This window comes from Hoplias malabaricus, chromosome 5, assembly GCF_029633855.1.
Source record: "Hoplias malabaricus isolate fHopMal1 chromosome 5, fHopMal1.hap1, whole genome shotgun sequence".
Taxonomy (NCBI): Eukaryota; Metazoa; Chordata; class Actinopteri; order Characiformes; family Erythrinidae; genus Hoplias; species Hoplias malabaricus.
In genome coordinates, this window is record NC_089804.1 from 12558087 (window position 1) to 12579060 (window position 20974).

The 20974-nt window shown below is 41.7% G+C and overlaps 1 protein-coding gene across 1 annotated transcript; it reads right to left on the reverse strand.

Moving 5' to 3' along the window:
- Positions 1-1655: 1655 nt before the first annotated feature.
- ndnf (neuron-derived neurotrophic factor) lies at positions 1656-20786 on the reverse strand. The gene is made up of 4 exons (XM_066672077.1): positions 20426-20786; positions 10205-10396; positions 7181-7305; positions 1656-3820 (listed from the first exon to the last, which is right to left on the reverse strand). The coding sequence occupies exons 1-4, from the start codon at positions 20437-20439 to the stop codon at positions 2406-2408; spliced, it is 1746 nt and encodes a 581-aa protein (XP_066528174.1). The 5' UTR covers positions 20440-20786; the 3' UTR covers positions 1656-2405.
- Positions 20787-20974: the final 188 nt, after the last annotated feature.

A 20974-nucleotide genomic window follows, 5' to 3' on the forward strand; every position in this document is an offset into this window, starting at 1 on the left:
TTCTTTTTTCTCTGTTATCTGAGCCAACATTTTCATTGCATTTAACAGTATCCCAGATCCTGGTTGTTAACATGTGGGATTGAATGTCACTATTAATTTGAGAGCATGTATTTCCTTACACACGTGGATCTAATAGCTAATGCTAGGTCACCGTGAATCAGGTTGTTTGTTGTGTGAGGGACTGAGAATTAACTGAAGCCATGCTTGTAGCTTGTTTGAGGTTTACGTAGATATGTAGGGAAAGTTGTGTAGAAGTGTCAACAAGCCGGGTCTTGACAGTTACAGCCATCATGAGTTCAGCAATGACATCTGGACTTGGTCTTGTTTCAGCCTGGTCGAGTCTGATTACTTGCAGATATTGTGGATGAAGGATAGCAGTAAAACTTGGTGCATCAAGTCTAAGGCTGGGTCTTGTTATTAAAATTAACTGATTTTGATATCAAATACTTTCACTCAGATATTGTTTCCTGAATGATACATGTGAGCCTGACCCCTATAATCATGGGTTTGTGTGGTCAGAGGATCCAAGAAGCCTTAATTCACCTTTCTTTTGCTGGGTAGGATGGCCAAAACTGTTGCCCCAAACACTCAGCAAGACACTGACAAAACGTCAGTTAACACTGTAGCCCAAATACAAGCAACGTAAGTGACAAAGCAGAGCCGTGCAACCCATGTCAGTATTTCTACACCACAAGGACTGTGCATCAAGTCAGAACGTAAAACAACTGACCAGTCAGAAAACTTCTTGAAGCGTCACCCAGAAGGAGGGGGGTGTATCCTACAAATTCTGTTTATCACAGTGGCAAAGCAGCACAAAACATCAGAGAAACAAAAAAATTGGCTGCAGATCAAAAATGCCAGTATTGATCATTAACAGGAGCATTCTTGTTTATGTGATGTTCCCCATTTACGTCACTTGCAGTTAGGACATAACAGAACTGAGTAGTTAGTGTTGTTCTCCCAAAGTACTGAGCTGTCAATTTTTCAATTAATACTTATTTTGTCATTTAAAAGCAATATTTACTAGAAAAATTTTCATTAAAAAGAAAAAAAAACCTTATTTCCTCACCATTTGCTGCTCTCCAGTCTGTTTGCATTTCTCTATTCATGACCGAAAAGCTGCATTTTGGAGGGTGGTACTGACTTATATTCAGAAGAGCGCTAACTGCGCAAAGATCTAAAGTTCTACAAAACTAAACAACTCAAGAATCAAATGAGATTTTGTGGTAGTCCAAACAGTGAATAAAAACTTAGACATGTTAAACTTCAAGCACATACAAACATTAGTCATTTTTCCTCTTCATATATACAGGTTCCACATTAAAAAACACAGAGCTTCTCAATGTAAACAAACCAGAGAACAGCATTTCCCCACAATCATAGACGCCCCCTTTAAGTAATGGAAGTGAGGCAGTTAATCGCATGCTGTGAAAATGCGTATGGGACCACTTTTGAGGTTGTAGCTATGCTTGTGGATGGATGTAATGTTTAAATGTACCTTTCACATCTTTGTAAAATTGTATACCATAATCCAAATACAGCATACCGGTCATGGGTTACAGGACATGGCTGCTGATCCTTACCCACAGGCCACTTTATAAGCAAGTGATTATCCCTGCTGAGAAACACAACACCAGGAGCCACACCAGGGGGATTACTGGCCTCTATATTTAGGGTTTTATGTACATGAATATTGGCATAAGCACTTTGTACAAGTGACAGGCAGAGTAGACACAGAAAAAGAGCACATTTACAGAATCCCAGAGTGATTCACTCACAGAATGAGATAATACACAGACAAAAAGACAGGGGGTAGGGGGCTGAGATATACCTCAACAACTGCCCAACTTCATCAGAGAATTTTACAACATTTCTTTTACCATATTAGAAATAATTATAGCCAATAACAAAGAAAAAAATGTAACAGTTCAAATAACAAAACAAAAGACATTAAGAGGTATAAAATAATTTAAGAACTTTTTCTAAGCATGTCATGAGTACTCAGTCGGAGAGCAGATGGGTGAGACAGGAGCTATCTCTGTAAAGGGATCAGCGATGGGGGGAACGCTGCAGGGACTGACAAATTAACGCAGTTCTTCCAACAGAAACTAGTCCAATGACAGCTCCCGTTGCCTCTTCAGCAGGGGGCAGTGGTCTCGACCCATTAGCGGGACTCGTTATGAGAAATATACAGGATGCTATCTCTCTCTAAGAAGCAGTTCAGTCTCTGCCACACAGAGCTGACCATGTGCACCAAAGTAGTCAGTCTGCAATCAAAACAAACTTAGTAGAATATCACTTCCAGTTAAATAAACTTATTTTTTCTCTCATTATATATATAATATATTTACTTCTGTGCAGAGTCTGTTGTGTGTTTTATATTTTGCTTAATTATTTCATTTGTTTTAGCAGTACTTCCTCGTTTTCACCAGTTTGCTCTGGTACTTGACTGAATGGCCGCTGTGGCCCACAGCGTAAACATCCAGCAAGTAGCTCTTGCCTGGTTCAAGCCCACCAACAGTCTCTGTGGTGACAGCCTTCTGAGGGTTGGCGCTGTGGAAGTACTTGCAGAGCACCTTTTCGGACTTGCGGCGATTTTGGGGCCCAGCGCACTGGTTCTGTTCCCGGCGCCTCTGCTCTTCTCCGTAACTTTCATCAACTTGCCGCCGATACACGCAATACTTGTTCCTCTCTTGCGTGCCCAACCATGCCACGGTGACAGAGGTGCACGTGCGAAGCTTGTCAAAGGCCTTGATGCGCGTGTCCTCAGGCAAAGAAGGGAAAGGCTGTTTGGCGCCTTGGCGAGTGCTTGCCAGAACCTTAAGAGTAGAGGCACCTTTGCGGGATCCCCGGAGACGAATCAGGTACTTTGCCTTGGGTTTCCCACGGAGCTGGAACTGCCTTACACCCTCGACATTCTGTGAGAGGAGAAGCTTGCCATCACGACGTACTTGCAGCTGCACGGCATCCAGGCAGGCATGGATGTAGAGGGTCACCCGCTGATGAGAAGAAACTGGGGCAAAGCGCAAAAATTTGCTGCCCTTTCTCTTGATGAAGATGTCCGCCACTTTGCCATCCTTCAGCTCCACTGTCTTCTGCTCAGCCTCCTGCTTGGTGCGGGCGAAGGTGCCCACGTAGGCAGTGCTGGTGTTGGTAGCCGTGTTGACTGCGAACACATCAAAGTAATACTGTGTGTCCGGCTTTAGGTCCGAGATGGTGAAGATGTTCTTGTTTCCAATGCAAATCTTTCGGATGTCCTGGGAAACCCTGGGCTTGGGGACATAGGAGCGAGCCAGCTTTCCACCCAACGCTCGGTTGGTGGCCAGAGAGCGATCTTTGAGGAAGTCGTTCTCTGATGGGACAAAGCCAAAGTGGGCAAAGTCGAAGGGGCTAAAGTCCCGACCTGGCTTGGGTGCAGCCATGAAGATGTCATCCATTCCCATTTTAGCCTCTGCAGCACACAGGCTCTTAAAGTTGTGCTCCTTGTTGATGACCACGCAGTACTGCACAGGCTGACCCATTAAAGATCCTGTTGGGGTGGGCTTCCAGGCCAGGGTGACAGTGGTACGGCCGAGGGCTGTCACATCCACCCGTGGGTCATAGGGAAGCTCAGGGTAGGGTTGGTCAGATTCGGGAGTGGTGGTAGCATAGATTTTGAAGTTGCTGTCCTTCTCAGTGGATAGGATCTCCATCTGGTAGAGGCCGGATGGTGAACTAGTGGACACAAAGGACTCCACATCGTTCCCTTTGTAGGTGAAAAGCTCAGTGCCTTCATTGGCTGTCACTTGTTGCTTTTGCTGCTCCAAAGGCTCAGGTTCACCTGTAAACATAGACAAACACACACACAAATCAGGTTTTTTAATAATATCAGAATTGTATCAGTATCGGTAGATATTTACCCTTTTAAAAAATAATAAGTGTAGGACAGATTTTCTTATCAATATCTGATGCTTTGATGACAGAACTACACAGAAATTCTTAATGCTATTCCAGTAAATTGTAGTCCCACATTTATACATTTTCTAAATGTCCATATATCTACACCAGCAGATATGTGCATTAATAATTTTGAATATCTGCACTGACCCCACAATTCCCATATTGCTACATCACCGGAATGATAGTGAACCAGCATTTTGCACACAAACCCACATAAGGTTAAAATGGCTAAGAAGTGTAAACAATAATCATAGACTGCCATTTTTGACCCCACATTCTTTGTTTTTTGTCTTCTGCTTGTTTGTTTTCCTTCCCTCCTTCTTCAGACCCCAATTAGCATCAGTGCTAAACAACCTACAGCTTAGCATTCTCTGCATATTAGGACGCTGGTCCTGGTGAGGTCACTGTGACTGTGCTGGGCCATAGTGAACGATTAGCCACTGGAGACACTACCCGAAGTGTTTTCTCTCCAAACATAGCTCAAAATCACAGCCCAATGTTCACTTTGCCTACCCCACAAAACTCCTGCTCCACACAGAGGGGCCTTGTAACCTCCCTGGCCCTCAGTCCCCAATCGGGCCTTTCCTTTCAGCCCGGCGAGAAAGCATAATATTATGTTTGTCAACCAGAGAGAGGCCTCACCGCCGTACTAAATTAACACACGTCTTACTCAAAGACACCGCTCCCTCCGGAGGCATTCACAAATACGGCAAAAGATGCATGGATTATGTATGGACACCCAGTGCTTGTGTAGATTCATGTATATTTCTGTATGTTTACAGTATACAGTACACTGTGTGGAAAAAGTGTACAGATTTATATCACTATGTACACATGAATTCTTTCCAAAGCTGAGACACAGGCTGAGCCTTCCTGCTTAATCCTAGTTATGAGCTTCTTGCTCATGTCCATTTACGATAATATTTTATCAGTTTGTTAGTATCTAGAATTTTTGCAGTGCGCATTGTGTCTGTCAAAGAATCATAAATATTGTGAAAAGTAATGTGATATTTTTCAAGGACTTTAAAGAAAAGGTCTTGCCGATGTGAACATAGCCTTTTAAGTCTCGGGGCCTCGTGTGGGTGAGGATGATGATGAATGCCTCTTCCTCTGGACCGCTGACAGCAGTTGAGTCAGATGATCAAACAAACCAAGAGGGAATTATTACAGTTTGTGTAAAATCAGGACTCCTATGTAGGGGGATAAGGGGCCTGCTGTTTGTCAGTCTGACCAGTGGGAGCATTAAGGCCTGGGACACATTACTGTGCACCCAGACCCCCATCCTCTCTCTCTCTCTCTCTCTCTCTCTCTCGAAAATGGGATTTTATCTTTTACTGATGTTTTAAAGTAAATATTGTATATGATGCTTGAGTGATTGATAATAAAGGTTAGTTCATATTTCAATCTCTCTCTCTCACACACACACACACACACACACACAAAGCCACAGAGTCTCATGGCATTATGGAACGCCATAATTATTAAACGAACAGATATTGAGAGAATCGCCTGATCAATTACTGTTAAGGTTATGCAAATTGTTATGCCTTAAGAAGTTTGTGAGCGTTGCTGTTTGTCTAAGTTTGGCTGGTTTTCTGAACTAGACCTCTAAATCTGTCAGGTCCTAAAATATATAATTTTCTACATTTAAACATATACATACAGAATTGATAAAACCAGTACATAGAAGCATGCTACATCTCATGTGGTGGGCTGTGATGGTAGTAGTTTGAATGCTCTGCATCTCAAAGAGAGCAAAAATGTTGGAACCAAAAACTGGAGATAACTGAGCAAATGCACAAGCAGCAGTGATGGCCTTTCACAAGAGTGATAGGGGAAAAGGAATGGATGGAAGGTCATGACCCCTTTTCGTTTGATTTATGCTTTGATTGGACTATGCCTCACTTTCTCCGCATCTTGCTCTTTACCTCACTGCCTTCCAGACTTTGGACGTCAGATGCGGCTCATCAGCACGTCAAGTGTGGTCATAGTGGAATCACACACACACACACACACACAAACACTAACAACCAACTACTCTGGAAAAGGCCAGCCCATGCAAGACTCATTCCCACCACCTCTCAGACAACAAATATTTACCTAGAATCTGGGTTATTCACTTTGCATGTGTCTTCTCATTCGTCTAATCTTTCCTCTGTTTTTGTAAATCAATCTACAGCTATTTTTACACAACCGGCTCCAAGGCCGCAACTTGAGTAGATTCTCTTGGACCACTTTACTTGGTTGAAAAAACACATCACAGACTTGTTGGTGACTGTAGATTCAACTTATAAAAAGGGTCAGTGTAATGGACACAGATTTAAAGGATACTACAGGATTTTCCAGACTAATCTGCCACAGAAAAACAATGTCAAAAACTCTGGGGTTTTCCTTTAAAACCAGTCATAAATGAAAGGTCACAGGAATAAAGGAGAATCACTATTTACTATACACACTTTACAATAGTCTAACACTTGCCCTGTCACTTCTTAATCAGTCTGCTACACCCTTCATGTGCAGTACATCACTGGTGTAAATGTATCTAGGACACACTGCTCTTTATTAAAACTCATGAGGACATAACGTCTGATTCTAATCGTGTCTAATCCTCAGGAGAGGAATGGAGGGAGATACGCAGGTATGTATTAAGTCTTAAGCTTTATTGATTGATGAAACTAGAACCCCCCCCCCCTCCCCCACTGCCTTCCATTAAGCAGTTTTTCTTTTTAATGGCTAAGATTAATATCTGGGATCATATTAAACACACATTATCAACTAAGCCGTGAGGAATTATATGCAAATGTGAATTCAGGAATAAAGCTTAGGCTGTGGATGGGAACAATCTTGTTGTATGGGGCATTAAAGGGGAAGTGCACCAGTTGTATATATTTCCTTCATAATTTAGTGGTTTAAACCCCAGGGGTCACAAGGTCTACAACACAAATTCAGCCATTTTAGTTACTATTCAAAACTGCAAAAAACATTTTGATGATTCTGTTTAAATCCTAAGAACACCACATTTAAATTAGATTTTTTAATGGCATCAAAAATTAATCAGGAAACAAAGACCAGACAAACATTCGGAAAACCTGACTCTGATCCATCAACGCAGAATATAAGCAATATGTAAATTTGATTTATAAATGAACCAGAGGAGAGGGATTGTGTAACTCATGAATGAGACTTTATTCTGAATTTATCTACACTGGTTCAACAAAAAATAAATTAAAAAACAATTTACCTGATCCCTCTCCGCTGGCATCCTCTGGCAGCTCCTGCAGCGTTAGCCTCCACTCGAGAGGAGCATCACATGGCGTCACTGTCACGGACAGCGGCGTGTTGTCCTCCTCCACCACAAAATAGTACCTGCAAAAAAGTAGTAAATACATAAATAAAATAAAACAAACAAGCACTTTAGTATCATGTCTGCTGAGAGATGTTCTTCCAGTAAAATTTATTTCATTCATTATCTGTAACCCTTATCCAGTTCAGGGTCGCAGTGGGCCCAGAGCCTACCTGGATTCATTGGGCGTAAGGGGGAATACACCCTGGAGGGGGCGCCAGTCCTTCACAGGGCAACACACACACATTCAAACCTACAGACACTTTTGAGTCACCAATTCACCTACCAATGTGTGTTTTTAGACTGTGGGAGGAAACCAGAGCACCCGGAGCAAACCCACGCAGACACAGGGAGAACACACCACACTCCTCACAGACATTCACCCGGAGGAAACCAATGCAGACACAGGGAAAACACACTACACTCCTCACAGACTTTCACCCAGAGGAAACCCACGCAGACACAGGGAGAACACTCCTCACAGACATTCACCAGGAGGAAACCCACGCAGAACACACCACACTCCTAACACACAGTCACCCGGAGCAGGAATTGAACCCACAACCTCCAGGTCCCTGGAGCTGTGTGACTGCGACACCACCTGCTGCGCCACCGTGCCGCCCCTAAAATATCATCATCATCATCATCATTTTCTTCTCTGCTTCTCCATTTCAGGGTCGCGGTCCCCTAAAATATATTTGACTTTATTAAATATTACAAATAATAACAAATATTACTGTGTTTAAAAATGTCTTTAAGCTAATTAACAAATATGAAGTTTCATTGTGTGCATTATAAATCACATTCAATACTTTTCTGTTATGTTGTTTAATACATAAAGTCTCCAAAAACAGCGTTTTAGACTTTATTACCACTAAATAAATGTATATTAGAAGGAAAAAACTTTCTTGTCTATAAATGAATTTAATATTTAAAGTAATATTGAATTGATTTTTCAAACTTCCAGCATAATTCAATGGTTAATATGTAAACAGTAATATTGAGAGTGGTTTTAATTATTTACATACTCTGCTAGAACCTTACATTTGGAAAAGGTACTTCTCCTTGTACAGGGAGGCTACCCCAGTGCACACAGCCAATGTGGACCCACTAAATTAACTCAACATTTTCTCATTCCTCATCATAGACAGCTCACATAAGTTCACATAAATCACATGTGGGGTTTTTTAGAAACACTGTTTAATGAGGATTCACCTGCTGAATAGAGACTATGGTGTTTTACCAGAATTAAACACATGACAAAGCTGTGTATAGCACTCAATCACTACAGCTGCTGAAGTTTTATTATGTTGGCAGTCACACTCAGCACAGACTTGATATATCTCCAGATATAATGTCATACACTGGGTAAAACAGACTATTGCTGAAGATCTGTTTAAAAGAAAAGGTTATGCTGCATACTCAGAAGTGTAGGAGCACAGGTGTCTGTGGATAGTCAATAAAAGCGAACGTTTAGAAATTGTGACCACCATTTTTTGGAAAATTCAGCAAAATTACAATCTGACACTGAATTAAAGCTAGATTTAGTAGAAGATAAAGCTGAACTGGACTTCTCCATATCATAATCCAATCCAAAATTATATGCAGTTCACTCTGTATTGCTTCATTAAGAGTTTGTTCATTAAGAAACAAACATGTGGAACACTTTATTAAACAGGTTAACAAAAAAAAAAAAAAAAAAAAAAAAAAAAAACAGGTGAAAAAGTCAACCAAACCAAACAGACAGAACCACACCCACCCCCTCACTCAAACACACACACACACAGTGAAATACTAGAAAGAACAATGTGAGAGAGAGTGTGGGAATCGGGGTGTGAGGCCATATGTGGTCTGTATGTTTAAACTTATTAATTCAGAAAATATTTCACTGACCCGGTTCTAAATAACCTGGTCCCCTTTACCCTACATGAGTGTGTGTGTGTGTATGAGAAGAAGTAGAAGTATTGCATCTGCTTCTTAGACTACTTCTTCATCAAAAGAGATTCTACTTCAAATACACATACAAACACAAAAATACAGACACGCACACATTTCCCAGCATCTCATCCATAATGCATGGCTCCTTATGCCCTCATCAGCTCTAATAGATTCCATACTCTCCATTAGCACACTCCAAACCTACCCAGACCTCTACACACTAAGTGAACCTCTGCTTTCTATGTTGTGAAGCACACGATTTAGACATATATATAAAGCTTTGTGATGACGGAAGGCCATAAATAAATGCGTTGTCTCTAAAACAGTATAGGAGAAGAAAAGTTCCCTTGGCTTTAATGTACTTTGAACCAAAGTTCCACTCATTTTTCTAAATTTCTGCATAATTCAAGTGGTTAAGATGTACACAAAGTAATTGAGAGTGGTTTGGTGTGTAATGCTCCATTCTGGAGAAATGTACAGAATTGTTTAATGCCTCACAGAAGCTGCAAGACGACACAAATGTAAATGTACTGCCTGAGGCCTGAGATATAGTTATACCATAATCTTTTAATGAAGCTATATAAATAAACCACAGTCTTATGATGAAGTTATAGATGTTTCTTGGCAATTTATGACACAGAGGTGAATAAAGGATAAATAGCCATGGCCTAATGATTAGAGAAGCAGGTTTGAGACCAGAATGTAGCTGGTTCAATTCTCACAACCATCAGGAAAATTGGGGGTTGGGGGGAGTAAAGGAATAGTGCCGTCCTCCTCTCTCAGTCCACAGCTGAAAGAGCAAGGCACCTTACCCCTAACTGCTAACCGGATGCTGGGAATGGCTGCTCGCCACTCCTGGAGTGTGCTCACTGCCCCTAGTGCCTGTGTGTGTGTGTGTGTGTGTGTGTGTATGTTCACTGCCATGGATGGATGAAATGAGGTTGTAGGTTGTGCAAATGATAAATAAATGCATGTTTCGCATACCTCTTGGGGGTGTCCCTGAACAGGTATCCACTGATCTCTGCTCCATCAGGAATGACAGAGGAGTCATGGAACTGGGCCTTATCCCGGATCTGCATCTGAAACAGGCCTTCATCACGAGTGGGCAACTTCTGTCCCACCACAGTCATCCCCAACATCACCAGCACACCACACCAGCCAAACACCAGCCTCATCCTGAGAGAGAGAGAGAGAGAGAGAGAGAGAGTGTTGAAAGCACAGATTGTAAGAAAGGTAAATGTGTGTACAGCCTTGTTTAGGAGAAGGAAAATCGATTACCTTACTGCCTTGTTTTTGTCATGTTTACATTAACACAACTGTAAACTAAGAAATGCAAAAATTAAGGAATCACCATCTCACACACACACACACACACACACACACACACACACTAGCTATCACAGATATGAACACAGTGCTCTGCTTAACTACATTTCTTTCATCCAATTACACACTCTTAGCAAGAAAAATATTTCATTAAGAACTTTAATGTTACCTAACAATGTTGACAGCTAGCACTGGGCCTGAAATTGTACATAGGACAAGGGTGTGCACACACACACACACACACACACACACACACACACACACACACACACACAGATGTGAAGCACATGTGGCTGTTTGTATTTGTTCTGGAACGGTTCAGTCGCTCTAACTACTTCATTTGTCATGTCAGTTCCTTTTCTTTCTCCTGGCCAGTCCAGAGCCTGTTCGGCACACTTTAGTGTCTGGGGTGTGCTTAGACAGTGCAGAGATCTTATCACTGCTGTAATATAACATGTGCTTTTAGGCTCGGAAAATGTTTGTCACATTCACCGTTTAATAATTGTTCCAAAACTTCACAGTTTAATGGAAACCTCCAAAACCTTTTCAGTGTAATCCCATCTGCTGCATCGGCACCACACAGTCTTCATGTTTCCCACTTAGAGAAGAACAGAAAACACAGTGACTTTAAAAAATCACTTCTAACAAATGTCAACGGCAGTGAGTTTTGGGCCGTGTCACGTTCTGGCCCTAGGTGGAAAGACCAACTTTACCCACTACTCATGTCTTCCATAATTACATGATTCCTCTAGAGAACGTGAAGAGACATAAAGCCAGCCAGTGTTCCCAATAGCATCAGAGCTCAACACACTTGGAGGAGAATGCTAACTGCCTGACCCTTATGTTAGTTAAGAGATTTCATCACTGAATATTACTGAGCTGAATAATGGGAAAAAGAGAGTGCAAGGACATTTACGATGCCTCAGAGGCATCCCTATGGACTGACCTGACAGTTTCCCATTGATAGGGCCAGAGATCAGTCACATAACACACAGCATATTGTAATAATATAAGATATTTATGCCACATAAAGGATTAATGATGAGGCATCTTTTTGATAAACAGCAAAGCTTTGCAACATCAGATGGCTGATCTTAAATCAGTTATTAAGGACCTAGCGTGGCTGATTCTTCGAATACACGTGGTCTGAAGTGAGACTGGCCCTTCTAAGCAGCCCCCTGTTGACCCGTGACTACATTATTCCCACCAGCCCATCAGTCTCTGGCCATTACCCAGCATGCAGCGGTGCACTATGTCACGCCTGTTTCACTCCTGGAGTGGAGGTCAGATCATATCCTGTCTATTGATTGGGCCTCATTGATCGAAGCTGATGGGAAGGCCCAATCCCTGCTGATATAATCAGGCTAATGATGGCAGATTAGTCCGATACTTAACTGCCATTTTACTGCAGGAGAGGGAGAGGGAGAGAGAGAGAGAGAGAGAGAGAGAGAGAGAGAGAGAGAGAGAGAGAGTGTGCAGGTGTCCTTTTAATGACCCCTCTTCCACCCTCCTTCCCCCTTCTCTTTTTTTCTCTCCCTTTTCTAGTCCTTCTTCACTGATGCTTTGTCTTGCTCAGTGTAGCTCATTTTATCATTCTCTGTCCTTCTGTTGTTGTTATGCCACCTACATCCTATTTCACATTAAATGTTTGCAGGCATTGTTTATCCACTTTGTATCTTCATTTTGAAACTAAACTGCAACAAATGTTCTATTGTCTGATTACAATCCTTTGAGATCAATACATACCCTAACATCCAGCACCCCACACTGGTTTCTGGTTGAAGCCACATCCACATTGGATTTGTGAGAAAAAAAGGCAGCACAGTATTTTTAAAAATATTGCTTAGAAACTAGTACTGAAGTCAAAACAGTCGGGTATTGATATCAGAATTAAAACTGCAATAGAATTAGTATCTGGACTTGGCACTGAAGTCGAGTGTTGGTAGAGTTATCTAAACTAAAAAGTACAAAAGGGAATGTAGCCCCAGTGTTGATGCTCAGTCTGCTGTTCCTCTGACAGTATCACACTCTCACACTGCAGGGTTTGGCCCTGGGAGCCGTAAAAACTGAGGTATCTCTGAAGTTCTAGTTCTAAAACATAAAATCCACATAGACACAAGACCATGAAAACACAGTGTTCCGGCAGGTTCCATGGACGCAGTGATTTCCCACAGCGGACAGCACTCCCCTGCTAAAATAAAACTTCAAAACAGCCCCATCTGGAACAAATAACACTTAATGTTTAATTACAGCTGGGGCGAATGTCTGATCATAATTTGAGAGTGGATAATTTGAAGGCAGCACTGGCCACAATCGTGTCAACTTTGTTTTGCTGCTGTTTTTTATTTATTTGGTTATTTGCATGTTCTATTGTATATTTATCTTAAATTTTCCTACGACAGGAACTTTCTTCAGAACTTGTGGGGCTTGTAAAAAAAAAATTATGTGCGCATCTGAGTGCACATTATGATGTTGGTTGGAGGATTGAGAGGGGATCATTCTAAACAGCTTAAACTCTTTGAGCATAATGGACCGCAGTTGTTTTGGTGACCATATTCAAACTGCCCTTAATCACCGACATAAAAGCCAAATGGGGGGAAAAAAAGTCAATTTCTGTGCTATTTTACTCATTTCTGCACATTTGTTCAAACCATAACTCTCCTTTAAATCCTCTCTGTGATCTTGACACTCATCAAAGAAAACAAATGCATGGATCAATGCATACAATTACTCTGCACCAGCTGCTTCAGACCCAGGCGAGCACTGGGACAAAATGACTGATTGGTTTTGGTTCCAAACGATGTGACTTTCCTCCCATTTAGACACATTCTTCTAAAAATAGACTTCACCATAAGAATACAATTAAAAGTATTTTTCCCTTTAAAGCATCTATGTGCATGAGGTTTACACAAACAGAGCAATGAGCTAACAACCAGTCATCAATCAGAGCAATGAATTGTGTTCAGGAGTGAAAAAAAACACAGCAGTAAAGTGTGAAAAGTGTTAATCATTGGTAGTGAAGGAAATCAATCAACTTAGATCAATAACGGCTTTAATTAGTCAGTCAGAGGATCGCCTGAGCGAGTCTAAATGGTGATAATATGCAGTAAACCATGTCTACTTAGCAGAATCCATTCAGTCAGAGCAATGAGGGCCAGGTCACTGTAGCCTATTGTATTAGACATTTTCACAGTAAACACACACACTCTACCACACACAGATGACTAGCACATGTATGTTAAATGCACAGAAGCAGCACCGACGGTGTGGAAACACACAACCACTCCAGAGCGCCTTCCACATGTCAATCACTCCACAGTAGTCCTGCCCACAAACAGCAGAAAGTGGTCATTATTAAACTGTGTGAGACTTTTCTTACTGACTGTTCTGACAGTACACAGCTCAGAATATGCGCAATGCGTGCCATTTGAATTACATTAGTTCCATATATATTATGTATATTTAAATACCTATATGTAATTATAACACGTCCTTCCTGTAAAAATGTAAGTAATAACAGTCCCAATTATATGACACAGTACTATTTATTCATTTATTTTATTTCCATCCAATATTCCTATTATGTTCACATCAGTCTGTTTTCAGGAGGGACTGAAAAGATTAAATTAAATTAGCTATAAGCCAATCCACCTGAATAAGGAAATGGAAAGTCAAAGGAAACAAAATGGGAGTCTCAAAAAATGATTAAAGAATTATGAAAAAAAAAATGGGACTGCTAACAGCTGTACAAGGCCTGGCAGATCACCACAACTGTCTCCATCAGATAAAAAACGTTCATCTTTGACACAAAGGAGCAATTCAATCTCGACTCTCATTTCAGATCTGAACAAATTCTCATCCTTCCTTTGAAAGAACACAACAAAACACTGTGAGTCTGAAAGGATGTGGATCAATCAGGAAGCCCTTACTGAGAAAAGGAAAAACCACACGAAATCAATAACGTCTGGACACCAAACATGGGCATCTGAGACGTAGAATAAGGTTATATGAACGGATAAATCTAAATCTGATTTGGAAAGAAAACAACTTTTCTGAATGAACGTTGGAGGTGCATGTGAATATCGCAGGAAAAGTAAAAATAAAGTAAAGTAAAAACTGCTATTGTATTTAATATTGTGTTTAGTCACTATCACTTTCCTGTAGTTTTCTGTATTGTTCTTGACTTGTACTTGAAAGCCGCGACCGTAAATTCAATGAATAAAGCTGCCGTCTCTCATTTTTATGCAGTACTCTGTACATGGAAGTGTCTGTGTAAAAACTGTAACCTCAGGGAACAAAGTGGGGAAAGGCTTTTACTTTTTAAAAAAAAAAAACATATTAGCATGAAGCTTTTGTTGCGCACACTTTACACAGTCTGAATCATTGGGTCTGAATCATATAGGTCCCCTTGGAGTCATTTTGTTCCTTTTATAAGCAGTTATACAGCTGTGCAAATGGAGACAAATATCTGATAACAAAAAACCACAATGCAATTACACTTATTAAACATTAAAATTGTTCTTCTATTGGCCGGGTCTCTCCAGGGCTATGTGGCATGACCCTTTTCTGTCCAGATGGAGGACATTAAACAGCAAGAAGGGGCAATTTACAATAAAATCAACACTACTACAGCTGCATTTTTAAACTGAACTCTGAGGCTGACAGTGGTAAAGTTTACAGAGGCTGGAGACTGACTTAAATACAAAACACTTAATGTGACATTGTTCCTCAAAGCCCATCAGTCAAAATTTTAAAGCTGGTGAAGGTAAGCAAATATTCATTTGACTTGGGCACACTTTTTTGCACACACCTGTATGAACAGAGAATTGAACTGTGGGCTCACATATCCATCCTTGAACAGGTAAAAAAAAGGATTTCCACACGGAAAACCTTGCGATATCTCAAGAGCAAATTGTGAGAATTATTCTTTATACTGTCCACTTGCGGAGGACATGGTGGACTGTTACAGCACTCAAATGGCAAATGGAGTCTGTATTCACACGGAGGCTCTAGAGTCCAAGATTAGCTCTCAGCATGGATGTACAAGGCTCCATCACACTCTCTTCAGAAAGAGATGCTTCACAGCTTGAGAGCCCTGGACTTCAGCTCTATTTAACCGCCAAACCAAAGCGGCCCTTCTTTGCCTGGGCAGCCAAATGACACACACACACACACATTAGCAAGGGCTAGTGCTAAGCTCCAGAAACAGCACTGGAAGGTGTGGCTGCCAGGCTCTCACTCTTTGGGAAGCTCAGAGAACCATGTTTGCTGAACTCTAAAATTAGAAAATGTTTGGCAAAGTTAGTCGCCTGACCATTTACACAGAGAATGCCATTAGCGTTTACGTCTTAAACAACACAGGTGCTATAAACCATGTCTGGTCATAGTGTGAGAGCTGTAGAGCATCTTCATCAAGGGTCACCAATCTTACCCTCACAGAGCCAGTTTGGCTTCAAGTGTTCATTCCAACTGAGAATGAGCCCACCTCGTATAACTAAGCAATTACTGAGGGCTGGGCCCATCTGATGAAACAAGTAGAACCAGCTGTGCTTATGCTTGATTGAAATGAAAATGTGTGGTCATTCCAGTTGTTTTTGGATATATTTCTGACCCCTGATCTATGCCTATACTTGTCTGGTTTCAAAACCTGAAAATCTGAAAGGCTACCAATCTGCATAGGTAAGTGTTTTCACTGCATCAGATTTAATGCATCAGCTTAATGTCAAATAACAAAACTCTCAAGTGTGCCGTTCTCCAAGACTGTTTTTTTAAAATATGCTCTCTGAAAAAAAAGTAGGTAGAGGTACATGTTTGGTCACTAAATGCACCTTTAAAATAGGGTGACCAGACGTCCTCTTTTACCCGGACATATCTTCTTTTTTAGACTTAAAAAAATGTCCGGGCCGAATTTCACAAGAGTCCGGGATTTTGTTTTTCTAGAGCTTACATAGAACTTGAAGAAGCGCTTCGTTCACAAACTAGTCCCGCCCTCCCCTACTCCGATTGGTTCGCTTGAGTGAGAAGGGGGCGTGGTGAAGTAGCCTAAAATCTTCGGATTGGACGGTCTGACTGTAGAGCTACCGTTATTGGTCGATAACCTTCTCTGTAAACATTTAATTGGTCAGTCTGCACGTCAGTAGTCCTTGTTTACGTCAGAGGCAAAGCTCATGTACCTACCCTCATCTCGAGCAGCTATGCCGAAATGTAAATGTAAGTTCTCGGATGAATTAAAAAAGGAATTCCCATGTTTTGTGTAGCAAATAAAGGTGTAAAGGACCTAAAAGCACACATAGGTTCAGCTAAGCATACAACGAGGGGCAAGAGTTCATCATCATTATTTTTAAGATTTTTATAGAGCTGTGTAAAATAAATGAACATAATATAAGCCCAGGAGATGATGAAATGGGAAGTATGAAATCAATACAATATTAAAATCTTTATTTATAATTCAAAAAGTACAATTATGTTCCCCAACTAAAGGTACAGAATATGTACCTTTGAAAGAACCACCACAGTGACAGTTTTTCTGACAGTGTACCTATCAGCCAAGGCCGATCCTAGAGGATCAGCCCTACAGGTATATTAATACAAGGTTACAGTAAAATTAATAAAATACAGATAGTACAGTAGTCCATTGTCACCTAAACATTCATGGCTTATAAAAGTACAATAATAAAACCATCAAAAATTTAAGCAAATATATTCCACTACCAATAGCTTGTTATAAGCATGCATCTTTACTTCCTGTAGTACGTTAAAATCTCCCTCAATGAACACATAAATCTTTCTAAATATGAACAGTAGAGAGCTTTATAGAGCAAAGTTTCTAACTTTCCAAAACAAGTTTTCATAATGTAGTCAGTTTTCTACCTTGCTGCAGCCTTACTTAGCATTGCACCCCAAATATTCCAGGGCCGCCTGTCAAGGCCAGAAGGGCATTTTTAACCATTACCCTACAAGCATGTCTCTTGTGGTTTGGCGGGATAAGAGGGCGATCTCTCTGAGGTTCACTTCTTAAGTGCTGTCAAACCAAAGAAGAAGATCACAAAGATCAGTCAACGAACCAGCCAACATGGGAAAGTCGGCTGCTTCACCACAATGCACAACACACACACACACACACACAGATGTACACACTCACACATCACCATATCAAGTCTGAGGCATGGTGGGAAAGCAGTCAATCACAGCCTTTTCTGTGTTACTGGCCCCGCTAGCACAGAGGAGCCGTTCAGAAAGCGTGTGAGGAGTGTGTGAGCCGAAAAACTCTGAGCTGTTTGTGTGTGTGCCCCCGAAGGGACCCGCTGGGAAAGAACATTCCAGAGGGAATATTCAACCGCATTTAGGGCTCAACAGGTATGGAAATGAGGCATCTGTGGGTTATAAAAAAAGACTAGTGAAAGAAAGCAAGTGGGAAATCCTTGTTTCTGTACATACAGGACATGACATGGAGTCCTGACCGTCAAGGGCACCCAACGCGACCCCAGCACTGTATAACCCACAGCGGCCTGTCACAGTCGCCGGACACACAGGCGGACCACTGCAACAGTGGCGGAATTCTTTCAGCGCCTCCGTTTTCATATGCAAATGGGGGGTTTAGATACGCTATGTGACACAGACCTTCCCCATTTTCACACTTTTGTTCCACTTTTCATTCTCTCTTCTGAAGAGAAAGGGTACGGGGAAGCAGTATGGCTTGGCCTTGCTGTTAAATACAGTTATTCAAATTCTCTTTTGCACTGTCTGCCTTTTAATAAGAAAGAAGGAGGAAAATATCGCTCCTGCTAAGTTGACAGATCAGGTAGCCAACAGTAGCCTACAACTCATGATTCTCACTTCTGCTATCCCCATGGCTGACATTTGGCTAATAACAAATGACACATTAGCCATTCTTCACAAGGTATTTCCGCTGCAATTCAAAGAGAAACTCGCAGAAATGTGCTCCAATTGAGCCAAATTCTCCACAGATGGGATTTAAACCACGGCTTCACACAGAGAATGAGTTCTTTTTATTTGCACAAAGAGAAAAAAGGGGGGCTATAATCAAGATAAAAGCCTTTCCACCACAAGCCACTTCTTTTCTGCTAACTAGACTGAGTCAGACCATTCTGGTGAATGGCATCTCAGCAAAATCCCAGCACTCAGGCAGCACCTACAGCATTGAAGTAGCACACAGTGTTGACATAGCACCTGCACAGTTGAATAAACACAAACACACTTTGATTTTAAGACCATAGCATTCAAATAAATGCCACAGGATTATTATTGGGGTATCGAATTTGTGTTTGCATAATGAAAGTTTTATGAAAGTTCTTGTCTGAAGTGGGAAACAATAATTCTGTCCTTGTCCTAAATCGCTGCTTTTCTGTCATTTTGCTGTTCTCAAAATCTGACCACGAGCCTGACCTATCGGAAACTAACCACTGTGATCAGTCTGCTGGGGTCAGCACTCCACAGGGTTATGTCAGAGGTTTTTAAAATGATATATTCGTCCTTATTTCGCCTAAATTATATGATATATTCATAAAGACAAATGAGTGAAATGAGTTTGGAGGAAAAAGGTATGTATTTAGGCGGTCATTTCTGAGTGTTTTTACTATCCTGGTCTAATCTGACAGCATCCAATAATATTGTATGTAATAAGCAGTACCAGTGAGTGGCTCATACAATGTTCGGTTAAGTCCAGCTGGACCAAAATGACCACATAGAGCGTTAATACAGCCCTGAGGGAGAATTTGTTTAGATTAGCATAGTTAGGGACGACATTAGCATTGCCCCAGTGTCCAAGTTTGTTAAATATGTGAAAACCTTTTTGTGTGGTCTGTATGTGGAGCGACGCCTGTTTAAAAGCTACAACATTGCTTATTAAACACGTGTAAACACGATGTGAGAGAAAGTTTATTCCGTTTGAAGGAGAAAACGGCTGTGCTGTGATGAACTGGTCGCGCGCTCGAGCGCGAGGCAGCCTCACGCTGAAACGCGGCCAGGCTCGAGAGGTTCAATGGGAAGAGCGTGCGAGCTCCAACGTGTTTCAGACCTTTTAACTTTTCCCCAAGTTGTAAACCGCAAAAGAAAGAAGCAGAGGAAGAAGGGGGAAAAAACCTTCCCTCGCACTCTGGCACGAGTTTCAAAGAGAGTCGTTTCTGCTGAGAATGAGAGAGAGAGAGAGAGAGAGAGAGAGAGTCTGTTTTCTTCCCTCATCCCTTCTTCACTGCCCACGTTTTTTAAAATCACTTTACGAGCTTTTAAACCACAGGGCTGCGGAAATGCAAAAGCAGGTGGAGGTTATTTCCGAGCCTCTAACTAGGGAAACTGAGAGAAATCATTTTATCACACTCCTCACAACTTTAAAGTTAGAAACATTGTGGGTCCATTACGTTCTCGGAGCCTTCGCGAAAAGAACTTTCAGTCTGACAATACACACAGAGATGAAAATGAAAAAAACGTTTTGTTTTGTCCACGTGCGCCCTTACATTGGGTCTTTAGGGGTCCTTCAGACAGTGCAGTGGGTTTATACTGAACACTCAGTGATTCTTCTGAGTGCATAAATAGTGTTTTGCCTGGTTAAATGATGGGAAAGCTGGTCCTTTAAAAAAGTCCCCAAAAACGGGTTCCTTAAATCCAAAAACCTATACAAAACCCCTTTGATGTTTTGGACCTCATATTTTCAATGAAAGTATAGAAAAAAAGTACAAACATCTATTTTGAATAAACGTATGACAATTACGTGTTATTGCAGACATAGTTTCGGAGAGATGTGCATCCACTGTGTAACTGTGCCCGTGTTCATCAGAGCAACTTCTGAGGCGCTCCTCCTCCTCACATTAAATGTACTAACTCTTTAAAACCAGTGCAACTTGAGCAAACTAAATCCTTTACCTCGTTCGGCTCATGAGCGTCTCCGTTCTGTCCCAGAAAAAAAAAAGAAGAGCGCAGGGTTCAAAGTGCCTCCTCGGTGAAAAGTTCGGTGTGGTTGTGTCTCTCGGCTGCGCTCGGTTCTCGGGAGTCAAAACAGAAAAGAAAATCAAAGGAGAGCGGTCTGAAGAGGCGCAGTCCGTTTAAACAGCGGCGGAGTTTGGCCCCTTCCTCGCGGCGGTGCGTCTTTCTGTGTTTTGTCTCGTGGACTCGAGCTCGCGGTTAATATCCTGCGCTGGAGCAGAGCGCGCGCATGTGTGTATCAGTGTGTGTGTGTTTGTGGGTGTTTGAGTCTCCGCTCTGTCGCGCGCTGCTCACTCCCAAAAGCGCGTGAAGGGCAGCGTGCGTGCAGCTATAGCGCGCGCTCCTCTCTCCTACCCCCTGCTATTGAAGCACGCGGAACACGCCCCGCCCACTTCAACTGTACCAAACAAAACAACAAAAAAAGTTCTACAACTTTTTACAACGGATTGAAAGCGGAGATCAAGAACTAACCATCGCCGCAGGTAGTTT

Bases quoted from the DNA above. Each gene is read 5' to 3' on its own strand.
- ndnf (XM_066672077.1), bottom strand. The intron at 7,306-10,204 runs GTATGCGAAACA...ACTTTTTTGCAG, and splicing joins TTCAGGGACACCCCCAAGAG to GTACTATTTTGTGGTGGAGG. The intron at 3,821-7,180 runs GTAAATTGTTTT...CTATGTTTACAG, and splicing joins TGCCAGCGGAGAGGGATCAG to GTGAACCTGAGCCTTTGGAG.